Source organism: Mytilus californianus, unplaced genomic scaffold, assembly GCF_021869535.1.
Source record: "Mytilus californianus isolate M0D057914Y unplaced genomic scaffold, xbMytCali1.0.p SCAF_1, whole genome shotgun sequence".
NCBI classification, from domain to species: Eukaryota; Metazoa; Mollusca; class Bivalvia; order Mytilida; family Mytilidae; genus Mytilus; species Mytilus californianus.
The window spans coordinates 78,858,864-78,882,395 of NW_026262581.1; the positions used below are offsets into that span (position 1 = coordinate 78,858,864).

The 23,532-nt window shown below is 31.4% G+C and overlaps 1 protein-coding gene across 11 annotated transcripts in view; it reads right to left on the reverse strand.

Moving 5' to 3' along the window:
- The window catches only part of LOC127708467 (single-stranded DNA-binding protein 3-like), an 83,027-nt gene that overhangs the window by 51,069 nt on the left and 8,426 nt on the right, over nt 1-23,532 (reverse strand). For all 11 annotated transcript variants that reach the window (XM_052213409.1, XM_052213418.1, XM_052213400.1 and 8 more), the window contains exons 5-6: nt 21,269-21,353; nt 14,135-14,176 (exon numbers count right to left, since the gene is read on the reverse strand). In XM_052213409.1, the coding sequence (XP_052069369.1) occupies nt 14,135-14,176; nt 21,269-21,353 (127 nt within the window). The remainder of the gene's footprint in view (nt 1-14,134; nt 14,177-21,268; nt 21,354-23,532) is intronic.

Consider the following 23,532-nt stretch of genomic DNA (forward strand, 5'->3'; position numbering starts at 1 on the left):
TGGTAAAAAAACATCAACTGCTAAAAGGTATGGTACTATAATTTCAATGTCAGCATGTATAGACAAGCAAATTTAAAAAGATAAGTAAAATATGTGAAAAATATGCATGGTAGTGATAAGAAACTTCATAATTACATGAACTAATATAAATTTTTTTTTCAATCATTTCATATCTGTACTTTGCTTTTAGTTTTCTCTTTAAAAAATATGACAAAAATTTGAAAAAAATAAAATAAAAGCTACACACCACCACTGTTTGCTTTAATATGCTCAAACTGCACTTAAATATGCAATACTTCTTTTATTAAAAAGAAATATATGTGTCTTATTTTCAAGAATTGTATGCATTGTACATGCATAAACACTAAACCTTGTAGATTATAACCAGTACATTTGACTTGAGCTATAAAAAATTTCAGAGTTTGAAATTTAGAATGAAATTTCTTACGTAAATTAAGAATGAAAATTTCATGCTTTTTTAATTCATACTGAGAAACTTAATAGTTGTTTCCCTTGTTTAAAATTAAAGTTATTCCCCTTTGATCAATTGCTGACTGATCTAGAAGTTGGTTTTTTTTTCCCATTTTTTCATTTTCTTTAAAACTATTGTAATTAAACTTTTTGACCCTTTCCTTGATTATTTTTCTTGGTTTTTACATCTATAAACATTTTTCAAATATAACACAAGTATTGCTGAAAATGCTACATTTGGTTAAACCTCTGTATCATGTCTAGCAGTTATCATGTCTCAGAATATTCTAGAAATGGATGAATGTAGTACCAGAAACAAAATTCCATCTTACTCTACATGTTACTAAAAACAGTCCATATCTGAGAAAGACCGATACATGGAGTAAATCAACTAAAGATTAAATAACAATATGCACTTGTTATAAAACCAGGAACTTTATATCATGATCATTGACCATCATTTTGACCTGATGTTTTAACTTCAAGTTTTTGCTATTCATAGTTGCATATGTAAGTACTGTAAATTTAGAAATTATTGCGTGCATTTATAATTGCGATTTTGTCATTTTAGACTAAAATGCGATTTCAATTTTTGCGATATTGAGAAAAATCCTGTTTAATTCATATAAAAAATTTCAAAATGCAAGTTCAAATTATTGCGATTATAACCAAGTCGCATTTTTCGCAATAATAAAAACATCACAATAATTTCTGAATTTACAGTAACATCATTTGTCTTAAGAAGATCAATGCCTTACCCTTACAAGGTTTTATTTTTAAATTGTCAGATTCATCTTAAGTATAAATTGTGATAAGGGTGTTAATTGGCCTAATTTTTCACTAAACTTTATACTTTTAATTTCAGAATTCTATTTCTACATGTGTACCTACATATTTAAGATGACATGATTTACCAAAAAACATTAGGAATAAATGTACTTACAGTGCATCAAGTCATAGAAGCTCACTTTTGAGCCTTTTTCATGCAAAAACTTTACTTAACTATATCAACTTGCAACAAACAAAATCTCATCTTTAATAGTCACAGTTCAAACAGAATGTCCACTTTAATAGTGCTTATTTGTTTTCAAAGGTGGGTTTGTCTGAACCCCTCGAACCCCCTGGCTATGGGCCTGGTTTTAATTTCAAACTCTGAAGTTTTAATGAATAGCTCAAGTCAATTGAACAGTTTTTTACAGTACAAATGCACTGGCTATCATCTACAAGTTTTACGCTACAATTCATAAAAGTAACACCGATATTCCTTTTTCAATGTCAATAGCCTTTACAGTAATTATAAACAGTTAAAACTTCAACAGGACTAAAAATGGGCCACTTTTTACACCTTATGGCATTTATTTCTTTTAAAGACAAAGTATATGATTTGTGAAATTTTCATGACAGAGGACAATACAAATCGAGAATAAATTGTTCTTAACAATGTAACAGCTGTCGAATACACGATCAATGTTATTCCACACTATACATGTGTCTGACATCCTCAACTGTCTGCATAAGTGTATTAATGATAATAATAAACCAAGTTTCATAAAAAAAAAAAAGTCCTGACAAACTACCGTCTTCTATCTTCATACTGTCTACTGAAAAAACATAGTCATGACAAAGAGTTGAATGAAAATATGTCTGGATCAAAAGATTCAGCCCACAGAAAAAATGATGAAACTTTATTTCCACTACAACACAAGGCAAACAGAAAAACATAACTGTAAACAAAAAATTCAAGAGGCTGTCAATATGACAGAAAACCAGGTTTTTATTACATTTATAAGTGTCTTTGTTAATGCAATGAAGTGCAAAAGTAAAAATCCTCATTATATTACTTCACCTTGATATTGTCATCAGTAACTAAACATTAAACTTTGAAAATCATTGGTTGAACCATTTTCTCAACTTATTGAACAGACACAACAACCATGTGGTTGCCTATGGTTGCTTAAGTCAGTTTCGTTTGAGTTCTGGTGGATGGTTGTCTGATTGGCAATCATACCAAATCTCCTTATTTTTATATACAATGCCCTTTTCCAATCAATCAAGGACCACAACTCCTAAATGGCAAAAGAGAAAAACATCCATATCAAACTTTACCTCAACATAATAAAATTTAAAAAGCATTGGTTGAACCGTTCACAAGATATTGCATGGAAACAACTGGAGCTGTCTATCTGTCCACCGACCTACTAAACAACAAATGCTGTCAGAAAACCTGGTTAACAAAGAAGATATAAATGTATAGAAAAAAGTTTCCCTTGACCTCTAATGAAACACTAATATGTCAAGTTCTGACTGTATACTAAAATTGGAAATGTAGTACCGATACATTTCACATACACTGTTACCAGGACCAGACAAAAATATATGAGGAAGGAATGAAAAGTGAAGAGACATGATGAGCCAAAATGTAAATAGAAATTTTTCCTTCGGCCAAGAAAATTGGTACCAATGAAAATAAATGAATCCATAGTATTACACACTTAATTGCACAAAACTTGTAGCTGTGTATTCCTCATTTGTTCAATAAGCAGTACAAAGAAACTAAATGTGTACGAACCAAATGAATGCCAAAACTACAGCAAACTGGGGTTTTCTTACATTTATAAGGGACATTCTTAAAGCAATCAAGAGCCATAACTCATGAGTGGCAAAAGTCAAAATTATCAAAAACTAATCTTGACCACCATTTTCTCATTAGAAACAACATATGACAAGTGAAAAAGAATTTGATTCAGTGTTCTGAAGTAATCACACATAATTGACATAAAGTCCCATTTTCAAATCAATCAAGAACCATAACTCCTAAACAAAAAGTGTGAAAATTGTATTCATCAAACTTGACCTCTTATGTTCTCAAGTTACAACTTACTGCATGGAAACAGATTGACCTGCCTGGCTGCTGTACTACCCCAAATTTAAAAAAAACAAGATTTTAAAAAAAATATGTAAACATTTGAAAATTTCATGAAATTATATGGGTCATATTTCTGTCAAAATCATATTAGTTTATGCAAAAATGTAAACTTGATGTTTACAATAAATACTATTTAACTACATGTACATATCAAAATGTAGCCTAAATATCTGCAGGCACAAACAAAAAATCCAGCAAGTCCTGACATATATAACTTTCATGAATTTTCAAAGTAAAAGCACCATTATTTACTCATAAAAGTATATAGAGTGTGCAATGAATTTTGTATAAGAATAGATCAAAATTCACCTCTATATCTGCAAACTTTATATAACTTGAGTTATGTCATTTAAGGACAGAATGATGGACATGGGTCAAAACATATGGAGTGTACACTTAAGAAGCACATTTTTTTGCTCATATCTTTGTCCAAAATAAAAATGTTGAAGTCTTTTGTTTATCTTAATATCCCTCGACAATCAAAATATAAAAGTATAAGACAAAACAGGACATGATTTTTTTTTGCAGTGACACAAACTATATCAGTTCTTACAGTACAACCAGTTCAAAGGAATTATAATGATGGAAAATACAACCTGACAACAATTTTATTTTTTGTAACATAAATGTTATGGCATAAATTATTTTCATGATCTAAATATACCTTGGAATTCTTAACCATTCCCTTTGTTATAATTCATATACAGTCATGTGATTTCAGATAATTCATCCTACAGTGAAACCATTTTCAACTAACTAGGTTATTCCTGTTGATGATATGTAAACATTGATCTCCAAGATCAGTATTTTTGTTTATAAGAATTACACCACTATATAGATTTAAATTTTGAAGCTTTGACATTTAAACACATACACACAATACCAGCTACTGATAATGCAGGTTGTACTATACCTACAAATAAAATCAAATACTTGGGAGGCTCACAAAGGGAGAATTCTATTCTGACAACAGATGATTGTTGGAGTTCTTGGCAAACAGCGATAATTATGCAATCAATAAAACAAACAGTAGAGACTGCTTGCAGAAAGACTTTTTAAACATCTATATTGAAATGTATCACTTTGTTACTTAACAGAATATAAAGTTATCAACTTCCTTTTTACTATAGCTATGATCAGGCCATCCCATTGATATACTTGTGTATTTCCTTAATATTACGGTCACTTATAAGTTGTGCCAAATTTTGTGCATTTGAAATTGATACAGGTAAAAAATAACAGTACATGTATTTCAACACCATGAAAGCAGCCAATTACCTTCCAATTTATAGGAAAAAGTTAGGTTTTGATAGAGTTGAGAGCAATTATCAAATTGTTACTATGAATAGCTACATTAAAACACCTTATATCTCAAAATAACAGAAAGCCAACTCTGGCTAAATGCTACATTTTAAAATCCATAAAAGTTTTGCTTTGCTTACTAATTATATAAAGATAATATGGTTCTAAGTTTTTCAGAAAAAAATGTGGAAAATAAAACTTTCACCAGCTGTTATATAAAAAAAATTCTGATCCATAAAATATCTCAATAACTAAATAGATACAGGTTTGTTTTGTGTTACATTATTTTTTGTATAACCATAAAAACTTGACTATCCAACTAGTAATGAACCATTTCTGTATTTCATACAATAAATTATGATCAAGTTTTTTATCAAATTAATGTAATTTGACAAATCTTCCATGCCTTTAGATCCTGTCTGATATACCAGGATTCGTAACAGAGCTTTCATAAAATAACAAAAAAAAAAATTATTTTTTTTAAATTTCATAGATATTTTATTTAGATTACTTCCCCTTTTACAACAAATGATTTAAAAACAATTGATATCAGCATCTTCACCCCTCCTTAACAAAACATTCTTTAAAAAAACAAACATCTTCAATTTTTTACTTTTTGAATTTAAATAATAATTCTCAGTGAAATAACCTATGTTGACCTCATTAAATATCCAGTAATCCTGAGGTCATTTCCAATACAACAGGTTTCCGCATGTATTTAAACCACCTAAAAACTACAATGAATTTGATGGTACATTACTTAAACCTCCCATGAAGAGCCCCAATAAAATACCCTACATCCTTACATCAATGATCTTGGCTATTGATTTTGTTGACCCAACCCATGAGTGAAAGTGACAAACAAAACTGTGTAAACATGTTTATGTTCACTCTTTGTTTTGTTCAATAAATCAATATTCTTAATAACAGGGGCCAAATACTAAAAAGTATGGATTATTTCTAGTGCAAACTATTGCATACCTGGCCATATGTACTATAGTAAATGCCTATTGGTGGTAGCACATATAAGCCTTCAAAAGAAATTGTCAAGAATTGAAATTTTGGGCCCCAAGACAAAATCCAACCAAGCATAGAAAGTGGGTCAGAAAACTTCTTTTACAATGAAATGAGCAACAACGAGTCTTTCATATAAATAGATATGATAAATGTCATTAAAATATCAAAGGTTGGAATACCCACAGCCCTAAGTACTACTGGTTCTTTATTCACAAAAAAAATCAACTAAGGATGCAGCAAAGGCAGACATTCATTTGTATGTGTTTTCAATACTGTCTTACACCAGCTCATCAGTATAAAAAACAGAGCTTGGATTAAAAATTAAAAAAAACAGGAACAAGATACTAAGAGGGAGAATCAAAACTCATAAGTCAAGGAGAGATAAACAGAATCATGGCAAAAAACAAAAATACAATAAACTCTTGACACAGAGATATGTCTCGCCTGTCTGCATCAAATTCAGAAGACAATCTGATGGACAGCAACATGATTTGTTATTTCAGTCCCAGGACCATTGTCTAGTAGGCAGGGCCTGGAAATAATTGACAAACTGATATGTACTGATAGTAATGCAACTTTATACAAAATAGCACTGATCTATCACAAGTAGTTCTTATCAAACTGACTTCAGCAGAAAACTTAACTTGAAAATTGCTAATTAATTCAAAGTTGCTGGACCATGACCTAGGGGGCAGGGCCTTGAAATAGTTGTCAAACTAATATGTACTGATAGTAATGCAACTTTATATTAAATATCAATGATCTATCACAAGTAGTTCCTATCAAACTAACTTAAGCAGAAAACTTAAAAATTGTTAGACGGCGTCGCCAGAAAAGCAATCCCTATGTCTCCCTTTTTGTGACTTTCCCACGACTTTCATCGCAGGTGAGACAAAAAACTACATAAAACATCAAAGATTGACCAACAGGTACTCTACTAAAAACCTAGGTGATCTCATGTGCTCCAGAAGGGTTAGGATCTCATGTGCTCCAGAAGGGTTAGGATCTCATGTGCTCCAGAAGGGTTAGTTAGTACCTTTATTTGATCATGACTTTTCAATATGAATATTAATCTAAATACATTCCAGAAAAGAGGGTTTAAGTTTTAACAGGTCTTTTTCAGAAGTACTATGGAAACATGTACCATAGGGTCAAATCGACTTATGGTTTATAATAGACACCTTAATAATTCAACATCTATGACGTTTTTCAAAACGTTCTCCTTGTGCCACCTTGGATTGTCCATTGCAATAAAAATTCCCAGAATGCCATATTGGACTGTCCTTTGAAACGACAATCTACCATGATGCCTCCTTGGATTGTCCTTTAAAAACAAGCATTCTGAGAGTATTGCATGGCAATACATAGTCCCCTTAGTACCGGGTAAAAATTCATTTTACTGTAACAAAATGCTAACTTGTTCTATAACTTGTCATGGCGTAAACAAAAAGTAAATATGATATGTCAATATCTTCAAGCATGACTAAAAACAGTGTGGAAAACTGATTATATGAGTGAAAAAAACATTAGATATGATTAATAGTTCTCTAAAATTAGATATGATGTAAAACAGTGTATATCTATTTTCAAATTATAATCAAATATAATTAATAGTTCCAAATATTTTTTCTTTCATTTGTTACAAACTAATATAGATTTGTAACTTATCTATAAAATGTCAACAACATTTATCTACACAATGTAATGTATTGAAATATATACATTAATAAAAATAGATTATTATCATAATTTTTTTTTATATCTATAGCATTCAGAAAATTAGTTTATACTAAATAACAAACAAACCTGCCAAAAAATTCTTCAAATAATTTAACAAAGAATGCCTTTTAAAAAATGAGTTATCTCCCTTTGTACAGAAATATGGTTTAACATAGTACTCAAACATTAGATATGGTCCAGAGTTATGGTCCATAACTCTGGATTAAATCATCAGACCGAAACAAAATTCGAACTTGATCTATAACTTGTCATGATAAAACTATATACCAAATTTCAAATCAATATCTTTAAGATCGAAGAAAAAAAGTGTGGAAAGCTGATTTGCCAGACTGACGGATGGACAGACGAACAGATGGACAGACGGACAGAGTGCAAACCTAAAGTCCCCTTCGACTTCGTCGGTAGGGGACTAATAACTATCTCCCACAATGCCATCTTGGATTGACTTTTGAAATAATAATCTCCGAAGAGTTTCCTTACAGGAATTATAAGTGTCAAAATATCTTATATTTAGATCATTACAAATACAACTATCTCCCATAAACTCTTCTGCAAAATTAACTTGGAAGGAATCGGAGAAGAAAATGCAAACACCAACTATGAATGATACAAATTGATCATGAACACTAATTAAGTCCTTTGGACCAGGTTTATCTAAAAGGTCTAATTTGTTAATCATTTCCCCAAAATATTGAAGTCTAAAAGTTTAACACTTATGCAGTTAATAATCCTGCAAGACTTCTCAAAAGCAATATGTATAATAAGTTACTGTATTTCCATTCTATTTCTTTTTGCAACTGCAATATCAAAGAAAATAGGTACCAACTAGTGCACATCCTTGCACTCTTCACCAACCAGTTGACCTACTTTACAAATTCCATATCAGTGTAAATAAACACGGTGAAGATGACATACTTTACAAATGTTAAAATCACTGTCAGTAAGTTCTGAGAGGAAAATCTTCTATGTAACTGCTAGAAAGTAAGGTAATGTGAAGATATTAGTTATGAAATGACCTAGTAACACACAAATATTAGCAGCTGTACCAGTTAAAAAACATCCAAAACTTTTCTTATGCTAGTGATTAAGTAACCTAATTAGTACATTTAATATACTAAAAATCTTGCCTACTGTCTATAATATTAAGTGCTATTTTGTGTGACCTTGTACTTGGTATTTGCCTACCCAATATATGGACACAAATTTGCAAATAATAGAAACCATTCATGCAGAGCCAAACAAATCTTCAGACACTAAAACAAAGGGAGATTATTGCATTAATATAAGCAGTGTACAAATAATACAAGAAGTTTCATGGTCTGATGGATAAGGGCCAAATTTAGGGTGGATAAAGTCCAGATAGAATGAGCTTATAGTAGGTGGGATATTAACATGTACAAAGTCTGATTGACAACGGCAGCAAAAACTAGACCAGAAATGACTGAATCGGTGTATTATCTAAAACCCAAAGAGGCAAACATGAAAGTAAAACAATCACATAAAAATTCTCAAGAAAAACAAAGAGAGCTTCAAATGTGTTAAACAAGAACATGTGTCCTTAGGACACCATGCATAGCTCCAACTATCGCATTTCCATGTTCAGTGAAACAGGAAATCTGGGTCAAATCATAATTTGGCATATTTTTTAAAAGGTCACATCATAATGAACATATATGTATAAAGTTTCAAGTTCCTTGAAATGTACCTTGATCAAGCCAAACAGAATAACAGATGGACAGACATGAAGACATGAACATAATACTACACCCCTACTATAATAGAAAGGGCATAAAAATCAGAATCATAATATAAAGGATAAGACTAAGCAAAAACTGTCTAGTGTATAGTCAATAAAGGAAGAAAATAGGAAATACCAACAGAACATATTCCAACCTAAAGCTGTAGAAAACTAGGAGATTTACGAGAAGGAGACTTTTTACACGATTGAATGTTCAAAGTTAAATAGAATACAAATAAAAACAGGTAAAACATGAACAAAGTGAACCATTTTAAATAGATATCAGCTTATGAAAGTTTTGATAATCCTCCATCCTAATGCTCAAATAAAGAACTAGATAGTATCTATAAACATGGTACTGATAAATCAGTTAGAGATGAAGAAAAAGTAGGTCACCATGTCCTAGATTTTGTCTTGATTCTGACTTTCTCACTAAAGCTTTTTTGTATGAAAAATAAATGGGGAATGTGTCCATGGGACACAGATAATGCCCCCGCTTGCATATCATATAAAGTTATAAAGGGACATAACTGAAGAAGAGTAAAAGAGACGCTACCAAAATTTGTACTTGATCTGAGTTTTGTGGTAATAAATATTGTGTATAAGTCTCATAACATTTGGTTGAGGCTAACTTAAGTTAGAGAACAGAATGTAAACAGGCATAACTCTAGAATGGTAAAAGTGACACCACCAAAATTCATACTTGATCTGTATTTTGTGGTAATAAGCATTGTGTATAAGTTTCATAACATTTGGTTGAGACAAACTAAAGTTAGAGAACGGAAATGAAAAATTCAGCAACTTTTATGTTTATAAAGGGGCATAACTCAAGAAAGGTACAAGTGATGCCACCCAATTTCATACTTGATGTGTTTTATGTGGTAATAAGCATTGTGTATAAGTTTCATAACATTTGGTTGAGGCAAACTAAAGTTAGAGAACGGAAATGAAAAATTCAGCAGTTTTTATGTTTATAAAGGGGCATAACTCAAGAATTGTAAAAGTGACGTCACACAATTTCGAACTTGATCTGTATTATGTAGTAATAAGCATTGTGTATACGTTTCATAACATTTAGTTGAGGTAAACTAAAGTAAGAAAACGGAAACGAAAAATTCAGCAATTTATCTATTTGTAAAGGGGCATAACTCTAGAACAGTTATAGTGATGCCATCAAAATTCAAACTCGATCTGTGTTTTGTGGTAATAAGCATTGTGTATAAGTTTCATAACATTTGGTTGAGGCAAACTAAAGTTAGAGTAGGGAAACCAACTTTGGGACGTACGGACAGACGTACAGACGTACAAGGGTAAAACTTAATGCCCCCTCCTCTATGACGGGGGCATAAACTAGAGGCTCTAAAGAGCCTGTGTCGCTCACCTTGGTCTATGTGCATATTAAACAAAGGACACAGATGGATTCATGACAAAATTGTGTTTTGGTGATGGCGATGTGTTTGTAGATCTTACTTTACTGAACATTCTTGCTGCTTACAATTATCTCTATCTATAATGAACTTGGCCCAGTAGTTACAGTGGAAAATATTTTGTAAAAATTAACAAAAATTTACAAAATTTATGAAAATTGTAAAAAATTGACTATAAAGGGCAATAACTCCTTAAGGGGTCAATTGACAATTTTGGTCATGTTGACTTATTTGTAGATCTTACTTTGCTGTACATTATTGCTGTTTACAGTTTATCTCTATCTATAATAATATTCAAGATAATAACCAAAAGCTGCAAAATTTTCTTAAAATTACCAATTCAGGGGCAGCAACCCAACAACGGGTTGTCTGATTCACCCGGAAATTTAACGCCAGATAGATCTTGACCTGATAAACATTTTTACCCCATGTCAGATTTGCTCTAAATGCTTTGGTTTCAGAGATATAAGCCAAAATCTACATTTTACCCCTATGTTCTTTTTTTAGCTATGGCGGCCATCTTGGTTGGTTGGCCGGGTCACCGGACACATTTTTAAAACTAGATACCCCAATGATGATTGTGGCCAAGTTTGGTCAAATTTGGCCCAGTAGTTTCAGAGGAGAAGATTTTTGTAAAAGTTAACGCCGACGACGACGGACAACGGACGCCAAGTGATGAGAAAAGCTCACTTGGCCCTTTGGGCCAGGTGAGCTAAAAATCAGATAAAAAAGATACACAGTATGCTACTGTCAAAGTATATATTACTGTACTATCTGGAGACTTAACGCACACACATGCATCAAAGGAGTAACAATAGTATCTATCAGTATCCTGATGTCATACTGTCATACAGAAACACTTGCAATTGATCCAGGTTATAAAAGGCATCAAATTGTGGAAACGGTGAATGATGCATGCTTAGAGGTACCAAAACCGTATACAGAATTGTGGTGAAATTAATTATGTTTGAATAAGAGAATCAGAAATGTGTATTTATAAGGTACATATAGTCTCCCAAAGTCAGGAAGTGAGATCATCAAAATTTTGAAACCTGAAACACATTACATATTCAATTGTCACAAATATTGAGATATGGACAACTCTGACAGAATGAAGACTATTGTTTTCAAACAGTTTAACAAACAGAACATATTTTAGACATATATTACTAGCTGAAATTTCACTTGAGATCTGAAAACAGGACAGGGTCAAAACTTTCGAAAGTAAGCAAGTACTTCCTGTTAGAACCTCATTAAACACACTTCTGAAACTGGTGTCCCATTTACAGACATCACCATGTTTTCCTGAAAGTTGACAAGGACATAGTATTGTCTAGTCTTATTTAAATTAATGAAAGCACTGTACACAAGTGATGAATCTTACAGAAAAAATAAAAACCAAAACACCCCTGATGATCTTGAGATCTCCCAATGCCAAAACAATGTCCACTAGTCCTACTACAATGAGAAAATGGTGGTAAATATAATTAAGGCAAAATACTTGTAAATATGGTTATTTTAAATGTCAAATGGACAAAAAATATCACTGATTTTCAACATCAATATTTGAAAACCTTTCCTCTTCTTACAAAACCATCCCTGATCAATAGATGCAACTGAGGCACACAATTGGGGAGTTAAGTATTACATCTGCCACAAATAAAAATCATCACTATTTGACTTTCAGATGTTAGACTGTCCAGTTTTGTTCCATTTCTTTTGCATAAGCATCTCAATTGTTTTATTTTTTTCTCAGTTAAACCATTTTCACTTATTTAAATTAAAGCAAATTAATTCCTAAGAATTATGCAATCAATAATCCTTGGAATGATAAATTTTATAAACCCTTCACATCTCCCCTAAACACATTATGTACTGGTATACAGAGTGAGGCTAACTAAAGGAAGTTTTCATTCTTTTTTGGTTTAAAATCTATCTAAAAACTGCCTAATTAAAATTAAATAGATAAATTAAAAACATTTTTTGTTTGTTTGTTTAATCTATAAGCTTTAAAAAAAAATACTGGACACACCAAGGTATTTTCATGTTTTTAAAATTGTAAACAAAGGTAACCTTAACCATGTGTTCAGTAGTTCTGTATTTTAACTCATAAAAATAGCATGGAGTGGCCTATATCTCTTGTACATTAATTTATACACAGGTATTGTATAGAAATCTTTCCAATGGCCTACTTTCAAGAAGCATTAATCATGTTTAATTTTTAAATACATTTTCATCATCTTTTTTTAAGTTCTTACATGCATTAACAATTATATTCCTCATTTTACAAAACAAAAGTTTTATTACAAAGAATTCCTGTTAGAACCCCCAGGGATTCCTCAATTCTATTGATTTATCAAGTGAGTAAAGTTTCTATTCATAGTCCAACTTCAACCTGCTGAAAATCTGTAAACATTCTATTATTCATGCATGTATACACCAAGGCTAGGGTAGGGAGAAGATCCCCAAATTTGGAGCATTAAAATCAATTAGCCTGGCTGGTGTTTACTAATATTATTTACTACATACCATTGTAGTATTGGTAAATATTCGGTAAATAACAGATATTTGAATTTTACAATGGTGTCACATTTAACCAGTGAAGCATGGCATAGCAAATCTTTTTATCACCTTGTTCGACCCTTACCTTTAAAAGATTTTTATCATGTATCTAGCCTTCTGTGACAAACAGCTCGGATCATGGAAAATTATTCAGAAATTCCAATAATTAAACGATTTTAAATGATCTATATGGTCCATATTACTTTTAAAATTAGGGGGAAACTGCAAAATCAATTATGAAATTAAGTATTTAGTTTTTAAGTCTTACTTCTGGTCAGTTGTAACTGGTCATTGAGGTAAATTTCTAGTTGTCCTTATATTCTGTAGAAATTTTTTAAATTATTATTCCTTAAGGTTCATCACATTTAAAAATTTGAAAATGATTAAATGAATACAAGTGCAAGAAATATATTCAGAATTAATAACCTGTCTCTGATTTGGCAAATAAAGTGTAAGAAACTATCCTAAGTTAGTCACAAATAAGTGACAAAATGATTTAACATGTCCACATCATTTTAAAAATGCTGGTACATTTGAGCTATATTTTACTGTGATGAATTGAGAACAACAGATTTCAAGTCTCTCTTTTTTCAACACAAACTTAGGATGGGACAATTAAACTAACTGTGATAACCACAATTCTAGTATTTCAAAGACCCATAATGACTCTTAAAAAGAAGAAATTAAGCATGTAGATTTGGACCAAGTTCCACGATAAGTTACTGTTATTCTGGTTTGATGAAATATTTCAGTTTGAGGTGTGATTGGCCAAAATTGAGCTTAAATTTGACTTATAAACTTAACTTTGCTATTTTCAAATTTCTTTTGTTTAATTTAGTATATCCATCCAAGATATCAAACATTCCAGGTTTCTGTCAAGTTTAGCAAAACACTGCATATAGTGAACAAAAATGTACTAATTGAAATAATAAACTTATTTATTGTACTTACGTGTGCCATGCCATTGACACCGTACCCTGAATTTACAAAACCCTGAAAATAGACAAATAATTTTGGTTACAAGAAAAGTTTGTAAATTACAGTATATTGATTCTAACGCATATGAATAACAGAAGAAGGGGATACACTTCATTCAAACAGCAACCAAATGACAAATATAACTAAAAGACATCTACAGACTGCACAGTCTTCAACAATAAACTGGTATATATCAAGCTCTAAATCGTCCCTTAGTCTAGAAAAGTTGTGAATTAGTTTTTACAGAAAGAAAAATCAAAGATCTGCCATTAAAACTCAATTCTCCAAATACAGAAAAACAATAAAATTTGACACATGACAACTACTGGCTATGTTCCTGACATGGTAGGCATAAGTGTGCAATGTTTTCCACACATTAAAAATGCTTTGAAGAATAACAATATCCAAATATATAGTGATTCAAGAAATATGTACATGAAGACGGTTAAAAAAGAGTCCTGCTTGCCTTGATTGTGACAAAACATTACTCTGACAACAATGCCAAAGACAAGCTGAATATAGTTGATGCTGAGTATTTGTATGTTATGTTACAAATTAAGAGATATACCTTAATAGATTTGAAAGCAAATATACAGGCTCTATGACTGTATTCGTTCAGTGTGAAAACCATTTAGTATTTTTGAGCAAGCAACATGTAAATTGAACCAAATAATATGTTTGCTGAAAGAAAATGGCCCTTCATTACTTTGTAATTTTATAGTCAAATACAAAGTGTTTCAGTTAAAAAATCACTTATGTTGGTGATTGAAGGTGATAAGAATGTAGCCACAGCTCCCTGAAATAATCATTCACCCCTTATTTTCAAACTCATCCTAGATATTGCTGATGTAAATCTTTGACATTATTATATTTCACTCTGATGAGGAATGTAGGTGTTAGTTGATTTTACATATTATTTATGCTTCCAGGGGCAATTAAGTCCCAAAAACATAATTGATCTGGCCGATTTAAAAATTTATCTCAGATATTGCTGATGTTAACTAATCTGACATATATTTCATCGAGGTTAAAAAAAAAACATTGGCATGAGGGCACTTACAATGTTGAAGCAGAAGAGGTACTGGGAGAGCAAAGCTCAGAAAAATAAAACCCCATCCCTTTGTATTCATCTTAATATACAAAATATTAAAAGAAAGATATTGTCTTCAAGGAAACCAAATTATACAGCTGTCAAAATTTGTACATTTGGACAAGTTAGTGACCTTGACCTTCCAGACATTTCAACCTTATTTGTGATATAATCCATTGGTGGGCAACACTTACACAAAACATCATTTAAAGGTATTTTATAGTTCTGAGGCAGACTGGAATTTGTTTATTTGAAATAATGTTATTGACCTTGCAAACATTCCTGCCTCATTACATCATCATGCTTATAGCCCTTGTTGCTTGTAAAAATCATTCCACATATCCACAATATCATCCAAGGCAGCCATAATTATACAGTGGTCAAAAGTAGTACACCAATCAACTCTGGATATTTATGACCTTGATATTCCAAACAGACATTCAAACTTTATTAAGGACATACCCTCTGGTGGTAGGTATAATTAATATCTTTCAATGCACTCAAAGTTCTTAACTAAACAAAACTTCCCCAGCTATAGACAGACAGAGTGATTCATAAATGCCCCCCAACCCAAACCCAAACTCAAATTTCACCACCATTGTATTCATGTACTGGCATCCCCCATTTTTAGCAATCCATAAGTAATACATTTACAACTTAAGATTATTGTCTCAAAATTAGAATCACAAGAAGTTAACTTTAAAGGTGGGAAGCATAGCTATGGATTTTTTATTATTTGTTTATATAAAGACCAGAAAACAAAAAAAAATAAATCGACTTGAAAGGTGAACAAAACATGGAATTTTCCCTAATCAGTTCCACTGAAAATTCTAGAAATAACCAAATTCTATTCATCCTGAAATTAGAAAAAAATATTGATCTTTTTTTATAGGTGAAAATTTCATCTTATGAACATATTCCCCTTTTTGTCAGTCCATAACAATATAGCCAGATATTTAATATGAAATAGAAGCATTACTTACACAGTATATAATTTGTTTAATGAAACTACAGGCAAATTGTAAATAAAAAAAAATATCTATCAATCTCCCTTCTATTAAACTATTTTTTTTTGTCAACACTAGACTCACCACACATGCTTTCTTCTGTTGTAATTATAGAACTCACAGAAATCGACGAACACATTTAAGTTTAAAAATCTAACAATGAAGTCAGCAAGCAATCAGTTAAAAACAAATATTTAAAAGTAAAAACAGTTTTCCCCACACATCCTGTCTTACATAATACCAAATCTTCAATGTGTACATACATGTACTAATTCATGTGCCAACGATAAGTGTGATAAGTTTGGGGAAGAAAACAGTTACAGTTAGGACCCTTACACCTTGTTTAGAGAGATGTCACATTCAAATCAATAAACACTACACACAATACCAGTGTGTATAGATTTAAAGCTCAGATATTGATTTTTAGCTTTAGAATATGTGTTACCATCTTTTTTAAACATCAAGGAATAATAACTATCAACAAAGCATGAAATATCATTAAATAATTATTGTTACTTAGTAGGTAAATAGGAAGCTGTACCTCTGTACCTACATAACAAAGGGGTACAATCCATGTATTCACAAATTAATCTTTAAGTGACTTAAAATGCGCTTAAATAGTAAATGTTCCTTTCTAGAATATTCTAGGACAGGTGTCCTTGTAATCTTTCTGGTAGATGCTTTGTTCTCAAACAATGGGATATATATATATATATATATGTGAGAAATTGGTTGTTGCTGTTTTTCAAGTCCATTGACTGTCCTATAAGATTAACTATTTTGAAACACAAGCCTAACAGCATCACCCCTAAAACCAAACCATTCCCCACAAAAAAAAATATATTGCAGGGCCTTTCAGCATGTTCAGATAAGAGGATTTGCAGAGTACCTATCTTGTTGGAGTCATTCTAAACAGAATGCCTTCCCATCTAGTTTCTTATTTTTATTTTAGCTTTTCCTGTCATACATGTATAGACAATTACCACAATAGTAGGGCTCTAATAAATATTGAATGCTAATTTAAAGTCAAATGTCTATTTTCAACTGACTACATTCTGACAAAAATTTAGAGGCATTGGACCATTATGTCTTTTTTCAGACCTACCATTGTTTAAATATAATTTGATTTTTCTGTCAGTACTATAAGAGATGACCCGTTTTGAGCTTTGAGTCTCACTGGACCAAGTGCCAAGTAATCAAAAAAACTTTATTCAGGACCATTCTTGTTTATCAGGATGGCCACATTCAAATCTGCAAAGCCTTTTTAGCAATCTTTACAGCAAATGGCCCTTCAAAAATGTGTTCATTGATTTTTTTCCCATAATACTTAATATTCATTTACCATGATGAAAATGCTTGATGGTGACTGGGGTCAATTATCATCACCCTTTCAAGAAAAATTCATATGTACTATTTTCTTAAAAGTTTGTTATCACTCACTATATTTGTCATGTTTATGGACTCTTCAAAAGTATCATCGTATAAATCCCAAGATGAAATAAAGACCTCTATCACAATCACTTTGTTATTCCAAATAAGAAGAATTATCAAACTATGTTTGAATAAATACAAAATGTATGTTTCAAAAGAAGATATCCCTAACCAATGTGATTCACACATTATATTTACTGCTGCATTTAAACAGACCTTACACAGCAACCTTAAATCAACATAGATTTTCCCTTACCAAAAGGACAGAAAACATCAAGATTTGTTGGAATATGGACTGAATGAAACATGTAATTCAGTCTTGGAAAATATGGGTTGTCTTAGTTGAAATTAGCTAAGAACTATTTTTAGCTTTTAGTGACAGTGAGTACTTTTGCTTTTTGTGTTTTTTGTTATGTGTAATTTGTTCTACTTGCCAATCTGATACATGTAAGTCAAATCCTGTTTAATGAATTTTTACAGTTTATTCTATGTTGTACTGTTACACCACTGCCATAGGAAGGAGAGGATTGTGTGCTCATAAACATGTTCACCCTGCCACATTCTTTTTGTGTCTGTAATTCAGTTGGTTGCTGTCTGCTAAATTTGGTTATTTGTTTGTAAAAAGAGCTATTCTCTTTTGATATGTTTCCATTTGTCATGTTAGGGTTTTAAACTTACTATACAGTATGGGTTCTGCTCATTGTTGAAGACTGAACTGAGACCTAGAGTTGTATACATTCTAATCCTTTACTCTCTGGTGGGTACTTCATTGGCAATCATACCACATTTCCTTATTTTTATAAATAAGTCACATGCGTTATATATGATGTTCGGTTCTGTTAATAAGCAGTTTATTTACAGAGAACATTTTTAGTTATGAGCATACCTGTGGATTATTCTAAAAATAGCAAAGACTTAAATTCATGAAAAGATGCTTATACAAATAAAATTTTCTCAGAACTGATCACTTATAGCTGCTGTGACCTTGATCTTATACATATATACATGTATACTTAGTTATCTCAAAATCAATAGAGGTTCTCCTCCTATAATGGGGAATTATCCTTTCAAATTTGTAATAGATTGTAATAGATTATGCATAGTTATATATAGTTAATGCATGATTCAAGACTTTATCTGGAATTTCCAAATACTAATGTACAGACAACTATTTCATGGGTTTCATTATCTTTCATGTTGACTGGTACTTTCCCCATTTGTATGTGGTACTTTTCATTTTATTCCATGAATACTTTATATAAAAATTCCTATATTTAGGAGGTACTTGTCAATAGCTTAGGTGGGTAAAAGTACCGGGTACCGCCTCCTAATGAATGGCCTGCTATTTGATCCATATACTCCACTTGGGCCCAGACTCCCAGACTTTAAGCTGTCATCATAGTTAAAACCCAATTTGACATCTTTTAACTATAACCTAAGTTTAACTAATACTTGTTAAAATCATTATCTTAAAACATTATTAAAAAACTTCAATTGAAATCAAGTGTAATAGAATCAAAAGTTTTAATACACCTTTTGGAGCATGCTTCTGTTTTTTTATTTCAACAATTGATTCATCTTTCAAACATCATTTTACATTGTTTTTGTTTTGTTTCTATTTTTTCAAAATTTGATTATACATTTAACATTCAAATATATGTATATAACACATGTAATCATCAACTTCTGCCTATATTAAAACTAACACCAGTAAATGCCTTAATCTTTTGGTACTTTGTTATCTGGGTTGTTTTTTTTTAAGGGGGGGGGGGGGGGGGTTTAGTGCTCAAGCGTCTTGCAAAAATACTATATCTCATACATTGAAATTTGTGCTCAAAGATGGTTTTGGTACATTAATAATGTCTCTTTTCAACCAAACTATCCAATTTGACCATATTAACCAATGTAATGCAGCATTTATTCCTTCACATTTCAACTCTAATCATGGTTCCAACATGTTCCCATGGCTAAGCACTTTATAATACTACTTATCATGTGGATTTTACCAGGTTTTTTCAAAAGAAGGCAGTCATCCCTTCTCAGATAAAGTTTTTATCTATCATTTTAAAAACAAACAGATTAAGGGTATTGCATATATGCGATACAATATCCCCTACCCGTTGCAACATTTTACTTGGATTAATTTACTCTTACATGTATATAAAAAAAGCATTAAGTTGCTACTGATTTAGCTGTAAATTTCTATCTAATTATTAATTGTGTTTAAAAATTAATTTAAAGATGTGAATATTATTAATTAATGCAAGACCAACTTAGCCTGTGAAAAGTCAAATTTTTATTCCTTTAAAAGCTCATATCTAAAGCAATTTTCTATCTCTAAGAACCTCAAATCCTAGAAAATTGCTCAACAAGGAATGAAACAAAAATTTTGAGTGGTTTGGAGGGCAACCTTGCGATCTGATGTCACATTTCAAATGACCTGTGACATTTAAAATGTTCAAAACTAACAATTAATTTCAAATTTGCTTAAAAGAAACCTGATGATCTGAAGTTATTTTAAATGTGAAATTGTAACCTGAGGGGGTACCCTACTAAGCACCAGTTAGGGGACTAAAAAATAATGATCTAAAACTACATCGATCAAATTTACTGATCAATTTTATTATGAAGTAAATAAACTTTATTTCTACTCTGTATTGTGGACACGTTCTAACAACTTGAAAGTGCTCTTCATCCTTTGTCCAATCTGTATTGTGGACAAAGTTAACAACATGCAAGTATTGTCCATCATGTCCCTACTCCAAATGTGGATGAAATTAAAACTTTTCATCTAAGTTGTTTAGTAAATTACTTTAATGAAGGTTACATACAACAAGATTGATGAATACTGACTGATTCATTTCTCTTTTTTTGTTTGTGTACAACTTTTTCTTCAAATCTTTTTGCGTGACTGTAATACACAATGTTCCCTAAAATCACTGTTAACATGTAGGGTGTCATCACATATCCTCAGTAATAATCGGAATTTTCAAGAACTGTTATAATCAAATTGGTAATATAAAACTCTGTCCTGTTACATGTACCAAGATACTCATAAAATGACCTTGAGTCAAGGTCATGACACATCCTTTGTCATTGACAACATGTGTGTGACATTCAACCATGATACAAAGTCATTGACTCAAAACCAGGAACCTTGTCAGTAGTTGTATTTAGTATTCTCCTAATATTTTTGTTGTCCTGCAGGGGAATTTTAGTATTGATGGAAGCTTTGAAAACTTTATTTTCAACTTTTCTAGACTGGAGTAGATATAGAGCTTGACATATTGCATAAACAATTGTCTAAGTATGTAGACCCTATGTTTAACTATAAATGTCTTGTGGGCTGCCGTTTCACTGATATGTATCCCAGATATATTTTTATCCATTTGAAATTGGTTAAGACCCCAAAAATGATCTTTGCACAGGGGAACAAAAATTGGTAACACATAAAACACAGAATAAAACAAAATAACGGCACTCCATCAAGAAAGAATACCCTGATGTCAACTCCATGTGTACTTCGTAGATGAACAGAATAGGACCACACACCTTAAGGCCCTGGTTATGAATACTTACATAATCATGAAATGCTTTGGCTTCACTAGAATGATCACATGTGTCCCTTCGTTCTGGAGCTGCACAATATAAATCCCAAAATACACTGAAATGTAAAAAAAAAATATGTCATTTTCATTTAATTTCAGACTAGTTGCACATAAATAACCAGAGCTCGGTTTTTCAGTCAAAAGAAAATTTGAACTTGTATGAAAACTTCAACCAATAGTCAAATCAAAACATATGATGCTCAACAATAAGGATCAAACACAATTTCATGACCAATAGATTTCTGCTACTACTTTTTCCATAAATGACATCGTGGAAATTTATATTTTCAAAATAAAATTGAGAATGGAAAAGGGTAATGTGTCAAAGAGACAACAACCCTACCAAAGAGAAGAAAGCAGCTGAAGGCCACCAATGGGTCTTCAATACACATGAAAATCCCGCACCCGGAGGCGAGCTTCAGCTGGCCCCTAAACAAAAATGTGTACTAGTTCAATGAAAATGGACGTCACACTAAACTCCTGATTTAAACTATCAAACTTTAGTAACAGTATGAAACGTAGGGTTATAATTTTGATGGATTGAGGTGAACAACAAATCTAAGTTTTCCACAAAATACAAATTTCCTATCTACATGTAGCAGTTTATATACAGCATTTCCAAAAATCAGAAAATCAAGTACCCATTAAATCTCTAGTTTTCCTTAATCCACAAAAATTGGTACTTAAGAAAATAAATCAATCAACAACAATTGATGTATATAGAAAATTACCACAGGAGCCATCTTGATCTTAATGAAAGTTGTGAACTTTTTAAGTCATCTTAAAAGAACTCCCAGCCACTTTCATGATGAAGAACAGCAATTAAAGAGTCATTACTATCATGTATTGATTATTCCTTTGCATTTCACCAGTTTATTGGCTCGTGTCTATCAAAACATTTCACTAGTACAAACATGCACATAAACATGTGACTCAAAATATGTATAGTGTTAACAACACACATGTTTCTGAAACAACCTTCATCAGACACACTCAAAACTAAAAGTTCAGACAATCAAACAATATATTTGAAAACAAAAAAAAAATAAAATGGCCAAAATCTTACACGGTCAAATTTGCCAGAGGAAGCTGAAACCTAAATTTTATCACATTTACATAATTTAATAAACCTGAAATTTTCAGTTAAAATATTGAAATATGGAGTAAACAACTTAGTAATTGTTTGTTTAATATGACGCACTGTTTTATGAAAAATGAAGAAACTTCGTCATTTAAAAATACACACAAGAAAATTACCCAGCTAGACAATTTCTAAATCTGTGTTTACTTAAGAAGAATTATTTTGTCTTTGTGATGACCCAAATAGCATACCATTACTGTCATGACTTAGCTTTGGCCTTGACAATAATAGCTGTTGTTTGTTAAGTAACATTGCTTATGGAGCTTTTTTTAATGACTCATAGAAAATCATGTTAAAAATATGGCAGTTTCCACTGTAACTAAGTTTAGGACAGTGTCAGGTTTTACTGCTAAGCAAAACCATTGACTATTGCAGATATGCAGGTGTACAAGATTCTGGTTGGTTGACTGAGGAAAACTATAGCAGCTCTAAAATCAATACTATCACAAAATCAATATGTCTTCTTTAACCATCAGTTTCTATGGAAAGCCCTGCAGGCCATAACCACTCAGCCATGTCCCTCATACATAATATATACAAAGTTAAAATTTCAATTCTTCAAACTTTCATAAACTGACAATGATGTTATGTCCTTGGGTTAAATATGAAGTGGGACGGTCACTATAGAAGACCTACATTCTTGGACAAAGACTTGAGCCAATTGGGAAAACTTCTACACATGTCTAAAACTCAGAATGAAATTTATAACAAACGCAAATATATTTTTTAAATATTTTTATAAGTAATTCATTTCATTTGCATCTGCATCTGCAATACATATATACAATTTACCTTTATACATGTATGTAACATTCTATAAGACTATATATTGAATCTACAAACCACCAGAAACATAGATTATTACAGTAACTGAAATGTGTATTCCATAAAAAATGCACTTGATGAAAGCCAGGTGGACTTTGTGATTGACCATCAAACTTAGTGAAAAGAGACCAGAAATATCAACAGAAAACTGTATCACTATTTTTCCACAAAAAGATTTCTACGTGTGTAAACTTAATTACATTAACCTGATAAATAAGCTGCCTTTTTTGCAAGCACAAAACTTGACAACTTTAAATTAAAACAAAAAA